Source organism: Pan troglodytes, chromosome 15 (assembly GCF_028858775.2).
Source record: "Pan troglodytes isolate AG18354 chromosome 15, NHGRI_mPanTro3-v2.0_pri, whole genome shotgun sequence".
Classification (NCBI taxonomy): Eukaryota; Metazoa; Chordata; class Mammalia; order Primates; family Hominidae; genus Pan; species Pan troglodytes.
The window spans coordinates 22893259-22900199 of NC_072413.2; the positions used below are offsets into that span (position 1 = coordinate 22893259).

Genomic DNA, 6941 nt, shown 5'->3' on the forward strand with positions numbered 1-6941 from the left:
TGTGCTGCTGGTCACTTGCTTATCTCTGCATGTATTTACTCCTCTCTCACCTGTGCTGCTGCTAGTACTGCTTCCCAGGGAAAGGCTAGGGAGATGGACATCAGGACAGCCTTATGTGAAAAATAAGTCTATTTGTTTTTCCTCTTATTTTTCAATGTGCTGGATTTTTTCCCTGTATGAGTGTGATTTATTTGTTATTCTTTTCAGTGAAGTTTCTACTTTTTCCATCGTTGGTCCCATTTGATTCAGTGTTTGCCAGCTATTGTGAGTTTATAGTGTTCTGTCACATTTAATTGATTAGCAATACTATTTGAGAGATCAGGATCCTAAATAAAGTCAACGGGGTCGCTATTATATTAACTGTCTCGCACTTGAACTGTAGCATTTCTTAGGTTTGTGGACTGAGGTTAATGTCTTCTATATGCAGAATAAACAAAACCAAGGCTGCTCTGGTTTTCTTCTTCCTTCCTTCCTGATACAATTTGGCTCCGTGTCTGCACCCAAATCTCACCTTGAATTGTAATAATCCTCACATGTCGTGGGAGGTACCCGGTGGGAAGTTATTGAATCAAGGGGGCCAGTTTTTCCTGTGCTGTTCTCGTGATAGTGAATAAGTCTCACGAGATCTGATGGTTTTATAAAGGGGAGTTCCCCTGCACAAGTTCTCTTGCCTGCTGCCATGTAAGACGTGACTTTGCTTTTAATTCACCATCTGCCATGATTGTGAGGCCTCTGCAGCCACGTGGAATTGTGAGTCAACTAAACCTCTTTCCTTTATAAATTACCCAATCTCAGGTATGTTCTTATTAGCAGTGTGAGAAAAGACTAATACACTTCCACACCTCTGGACACAGACTCCACTGAGCATAGATTAAAAACTTTAGGACTTGAGAATCTCCAAGTCTCTTCTAATTTCACACACTGTCCTTCTGGAATCAAGCCAGATCATGCATGTGAGGCTGTAATGAACACTACAGGTAGAATATAGATAATTTAATTATTTTTAAAAGAAGATTTCTTGTAGATTATAAATACAGATCCATTTGTGCCAAACTGACCTGCCTGGTAGAAGCAGAGGAACCAGGAGAATTGAGATGAAACTTTTTATCATTGTAAAATTTCCAAAAGCAGGGACAGGGCCTATTATATGCCTGGCACAAAGAGAGAGATCAGCAAGTATTCGTCTATTGATAAATGGCATAGTGTTACTTCCAGCCCAGTGGCCCTGGAGCCCTCTGGTGCACAGCTGCCATAACCCCAGATTGCCAACAGGGGGAGTCTGGGTCTGAGGCCAGGCTAGGCTGAAAGATGTTGAGGCTGCTGAGTGGCTCCACAGAAGGTGATGCCTGAGACCCTGGGGAAAGCTGCACTGGACTGAGGGCCTCAGCTAGCCCTGCCCAGGTGGAAGATGAGAGCTGGCTCCTCTGATCAGCATCAGGTGGGCTGGCAGCCCAGGTCTGGCTGGGACAAGCAGTAGAGAAGAATTCACACAGAGCTGGGAACTCTGTTAGGGACATGAGAGAGAGGCTGGCTTCAGAACAGGGTGAGCTAGAAGGGAAAGAAACTGGTAGTCAGGGCACTTGGGTGAAAAACTCTTGGGAGCTGGGAAGGCCGGCCAGGAAGGAAGAAGGTTGACTGAGCTCAGGGCTGGGCCCAGGGCAGGGAAACGGGACCTAGATGCAGAGGAGCATCTCAACCTCCTAAGCTGCAGGCAGACCTGACTGTGGGAGAAGCCTGCCCCCGTCGGAGGGACAGGCCCTGGAAATAGGAAACTGAGTACTCATGGCATGGCCCCTGGCCTTCTGAGTCCCTGGAGTTATTTCCTTTCCACTGCCCTGCTCCATTCTCTGCTACATTGTTAGGGGAGTAGGTAGTTGGTTTAGAGACGATAAGAAATTCCTAACGTCCAGAGAGGTTTTTTTTTTTTTGTGAAGGGAGAGGGGTGAAGATTGTTTGTTTATAATGGAGTTCAAACCAACTCTAACAGAGGGTTCAGTATCAAAGACATGTGATTGAGAAATTAGTGAAAAAACTGTACAGCATGGGGTTTAGGGAGGAGGGAGGGCTGGGGGAGAAAGGAAGAAGCAAAAGCCAGAACTGACAGCAGACGGCTGCTTGGAGCAGTGTTGTCGCATATTGAAGATGGTTCAGTGAATAAATAAGACTTCAGTCATATTTACACTAGAGATCCATTTATTACAGTCCTGCAATCCCGACTGCCCACCCCTTGGGGATTCTTGCCTCTGTCCCAGAGATGGTCAGGTCCAGAGGAAGGTTAGTCTCATGCCTGCTGTTAGAGGCGCTTCATTGTTCTCTTTATCCAGGGCAGGAAGTGTGAGACCTTGATGTAGACTCCTGGAGGTGTCCCTTTTTTGTTTCCATAGGAGAGAATACCTTGGGCTACGTCCTTACACACGAGGGGCCCCCCCGGAGTCCCCCTGTGAACAGAGAGAGGAAAGACTGAGCTAGTGTTCCCTGGGATGGGTGGTCTCTGTTATGGATTTTGTGTGACATCAGTGCCAGGCAGGCCTTGTCACCTCCCTCAGTCCTGGGTCTCCAGCATGGCCCTGGCTGTGCTTTCTGGCTCTCCCCAGACCAAGCCTTTCTCTGCAATTCTCATGGACACTTTGGTGATAAGTGACTGTGGGATGACAGATCCTTCCCCTCCAGCCACCCCAATCCATCCAAGGAGTGGACTAAAGACTAGATTCCAGGAGGACACAGGCTGCCCAAGCTCTGGGCTGAGAGCATAAAGATCTGGCTACTGTCATACCCCAGAACTCCCTCAAGTTCCTCTCTCCCTGTGGTCTTTCTGGGTAGAGGATGGAAATCCAACCTTGGAACTGGTCTGTGTCTTCTTTGGATCCCCCACACAAATCTCAGTGGCTCTGCTGTAATTGCCATGGAAGAGACGTTCACACTCCCAGTCCTTCTGCACTGTCAGCGACACTTCCTGCAGTGTGGTTGCTAAAGTGCCCATTGAGACATAACCCCAGCCAGCCACACTGCACACCTGCCCTGGCTTCACCTGGGCCTTGCTGCTAGGTAGCCTGAGAGGCCGCACAGCTGTGGTCCACTTGGCCTTTCTCTCCAGCTGGTGGGGAAGAAGCAAGAAAGTCCAGGTCAGGCAATGGCCTTCTGGACCCCGACACAGTGATGGGGCTGCACCATCTTCCCTCTCCTCTAAGGCACAGGAACTGGCCAAGAGGTCAGGATGGAAAGGAGGAAAGTGCTGGCATCACAGTGGGAGTGGAACCAACTGGTCCAAGAAGAGCAAGAGTGGCAGGAGTGTGCCTCACCTGCAGTAGCATGATGTCGTTGGAGAAGTTCTTAGGATTATAGGCTGGATGGGGGATGGGTCTTTTCACAGGGATAAGCTGCTGGGTCCGCTCCCGTTCCGTGATATTGTGGACCCCCAAGGTGACATTTATGGAGCTGCACAGAGAGCAGAGTGAGGATGGGGGTGGAGTCACAGGGGATACAGCCCAGGAGCAGTGAAGAGCAGATGACAGCTGTGGCAGGGTAGGGCTGCAGCTGAGGGGAAGTTGAAGGGACAGGAGGGCTCCAGGGCTGAGTGACTGTGCCCTCTACTTCACAAAGACATGAAGAGTAGGGCTTCTGGGGGCTCTCTCTTGCCTTCAGGAAATATCATGAAATTGCTCGAGTTTGCATTTTGATCCTTAATGCATGGATTCAACCTTTACTACTGCCTTGTTGGGCCAGTGTGTGAAACCATGCCACTTGCTCTGACCTCTGACCCTCTGACCCTGTCCTATTTCTCATCCTTTCATCATCTTAGTCCTATTCCCAGGTGGCTGCTCCGATGAGCTTTCATGGGCTTGTGTTACCAGGAACTCTGGAAGCTCCCCTGGGCTGCAGTCCCCAGGAGAAAACAAGGGTCCCTGTAGGGGGAACTCAGGAGGTGAGCTGGTGCTGCTCCTTACCTTCCCTGGCAGTGAGCAGCTGTCAGCACAAAGTCCTTTCTCACTAGGATGCCGCAACACCTCTTCCGACTCTTCTCTTGCAGAAACTGAACAAAGGCCATGTAGGGGCGGGAGTGGGGCTTGGCCTCATGGCCCCCGATGATCTCCTCTGAAAGGAAAGACTGGAAGATAAAGTAGCTGGGGATGGCTGCAGTCAGGAGAGAAGGCTTAGGACGACAGTGATTGAGGGTGAAGTGTTTTGTGTGCTGCAGACAGTGAGGGAGGATCCTCCTGAGCTCTGCAGGCAGTACTCCTTGCAGGCAGAGCAAGCTTTTCTGAACTTTAAGTCTCAGAACCTTCTCAGAATGGACAGTGCTTGACTTCTGCATCCTACTGCAGAAACACATGGAGGAAGAAAGATCTATTTTCACAGTGGTAGAGCCCCAGAGGATCCTGGACAGGACTTCCCAGGCTCCTCCTTTTTAGTGAGTCTCTCTGATCCCTCTGAGCCTCTGCTGTCCTCCTGATTGGTGCCATTTTCTAATGATCTACCCATGAGCTTCTGGAGTTGGATTTTCTAAAATTCTCATGTGCCAGGGCCGAACACATTCTAGGTTCTCAGTAAGTGTTGTTTGGTGCATAAATGAATAGCCTCCAATTAGCCTTTGGCTGAGGTTTAGTGGGGGTAGTGCTGGTGGGATTCAGGACCTCAGGGATGTTAGAGGGGGTTATCACCAGGTCAGTGGAGTAGCCGAGGGCTTGCAAAGGCAGAAGGAAGTGGAGAAATCAACTAAAAATGAATCGCAAAGCCCAGGTGGAGCCAAGGTAATGGGAGAGCTATGGACACAGTCATCTTGTCACCTCTGAGATCAGTTGCACCATGGGCTTCTCTCCTGGCAGGGGTGACTGGGTGGGGGCACTGAATAATTTAAGTGGTTCTTAAGCTGGGTCCAGTGACAACTCCTATGACTGCAACTTGGTGTCTGAGCTCCTCTTTCCTGGGTTGGAGTGTAGAGTAATAATTACTTATCTTTTTTAGCTTCACATTCCCTACCAAATGCCTTTCTACGAACAATCCACACTCCAGGTCATGAAGGAGAGGTCTAGGGAGAGGCTAATACCCATTAAACCTTTTAGGGAACACCCTTCATTTTTCGATCTTTGCTGAGTGTCTATCTAGCCTCAGATTTATAAGTTTGGGTGTGGAATGGGAGGTGGGCTCAGATTGAGGAAAATTCCTGACCAGTGCTCATGGGTACAGGGTATCTTATAAGATGGGTTCAGGCCTCTGGAATAGGGATAGTCACTTACCTGTCCCAGCCCCAGGGGTCAGAAGAAAGGCCAACAGGAGCAGGAATGGCTGCATTTTCTCAGGAAGGCTGCCCAGGTCAGAGTTGTTGGTGTTGACTCCTTCCAGAAACAAATGCTGGAGGGAGATGAAGGAGGGATGGGTACAGTAACCTCAGAGACCTCCTAGACTTGTCCCCTTCTGGTTTTGATGGGTGTCATTATAGAAGGTGGTTTATTAAAATTCTCTGGTTTGGTTTAAGTTGACATGGCACTGTTACATTTACACCCCTGCTGCTGAGTAACAAGGTGAAAGCAAGAATAAAGAACAAGGAGGTGGAGCTGTTGAAGCTGTGGCTGCAGCTAGCAGAAAGGCTGGTACCGCAGAAGCTCCTCAGTGACTGAGAACCAAGAATGTCTCCTTTTCTCAGTTCTTGGCTCTTTTTCTACTCAGATAAAATCATGAATAATTATTTAGCAAGCCAGATGCAGGGATATGAGGGACATGGCTCTTGCCCTTGAAGAGTTGATGGTTAGCAAGAGTAGACTGAAAATCTGGGGTTAGAGTACAAGATGGTAAGGGCCGTGGTGGGGAAATCTGCTTGTTGGTGTGAGACGGAGGCTGGACTTGCCTTAGCAGTACGCAGAGTTGCACACACCCAACAAATACTCCAAATGGCAACCCACTCCTATCTTACCACTATCTCGGATTCATATTTTTGGAATATTTAGAATCCCCTCTTTAAATATAAATATTCTGTGACAAAGATAACTTTTTCTATTCCACAGTTCTGCACAAAAGTTCTGGACTTGATATTTATTGAACCAAAATGAGTCATCATTGGGTCCATTGAAGTGTAGTGGATTGATTGCTTTATGCTTTGGTTATTTAGCCCTCCTTAAGCTGAGGTGGGGACTGTTCCACTCCATCTATGGTGCTTATGAATGAGGAGGGGATTTCCCTTGAGAAATGCTAGTTGTTGTTGCCAGGTGATGGAAAAATGGATGCTGATCATCCTGATAATAACTGTCCACTAAGGCCGGGCGCGGTGGCTCATGCCTGTAATCCCAGCACTTTGGGAGGCCAAGACGGGTGGATCACGAGATCAGGAGATCGAGACCATCCTGGCTAACATGGTGAAACCCCGTCTCTACTAAAAATACAAAAAATTAGCCGGGCGTGGTGGCGGGCACCTGTAGTTCCAGCTACTCGGGAGGCGGAGGCAGGAGCATGGCGTGAACCCAGGTGGAGCTTGCAGTGAGCTGAGATCGCGCCACTGCACTCCAGCCTGGGCGACAGAGCGAGACTCCATCTCAAAAACAAACAAACAAACAAACAAAAAACTGTCCACTAAGTATTCTCTCAGTTTCCAGAGAGCCATGTCTCTGATGTCCCTTGGCTCACAGTCATAGGCTGTCCATAAACAAAAATGTGTATATATACATATGTTTGTATATTTATGTATATGTATATGTATAAATATATATGTATAGTTAAGTAGGAACATGTAAATGATAAAATTAAAATTACCAAAAATTCTACCACAAGAGATCATTATTAATGCTTAAGCATGTTTCCTTCTACTATTTTTCTAGGTATTTATAAGGTGCTATTCCTGCTATTACTTTAACAGAACTGGGATAGGACTTTAGGTGATAGCCTTTTTTGTGATGAATTTTCCAGGTGTTCTTTGAGCTTCTTGTATTTGGATGTCTAGGTATCTAGCAAGG

General features: G+C 47.8%; 1 protein-coding gene across 2 annotated transcripts; it reads right to left on the reverse strand.

Annotated features, from left to right (window-relative positions):
• Window positions 1-2170: 2170 nt before the first annotated feature.
• On the reverse strand, window positions 2171-5394 carry GZMH (granzyme H). Of its 2 annotated transcripts, none has more exons than XM_522811.9 (5): window positions 5235-5394; window positions 3945-4092; window positions 3300-3435; window positions 2837-3094; window positions 2171-2438 (listed from the first exon to the last, which is right to left on the reverse strand). In XM_522811.9, exons 1-5 carry the CDS (start codon window positions 5287-5289, stop codon window positions 2409-2411), a joined length of 627 nt encoding a protein of 208 aa, XP_522811.4. In that variant the 5' UTR covers window positions 5290-5394; the 3' UTR covers window positions 2171-2408. The 2 variants fall into 2 exon arrangements, with proteins under 2 accessions (XP_522811.4, XP_063650015.1); XM_063793945.1 differs by having other exon boundaries at window positions 2198-2460; window positions 2845-3094; window positions 5235-5380.
• Window positions 5395-6941: the final 1547 nt, after the last annotated feature.

Coding starts and splice junctions, on each gene's coding strand:
- GZMH (XM_063793945.1), bottom strand. CDS start 5,289: ATGCAGCCATTCCTGCTCCTGTTGGCCTTTCTTCTGACCCCTGGGGCT. Junction 3,436..3,944: donor GCTGCTCACTGCCAGGGAAG/GTAAGGAGCAGC, acceptor CTCTCTGTGCAG/CTCCATAAATGTCACCTTGG. Junction 3,095..3,299: donor ACGACATCATGCTACTGCAG/GTGAGGCACACT, acceptor CTTCCCCACCAG/CTGGAGAGAAAGGCCAAGTG.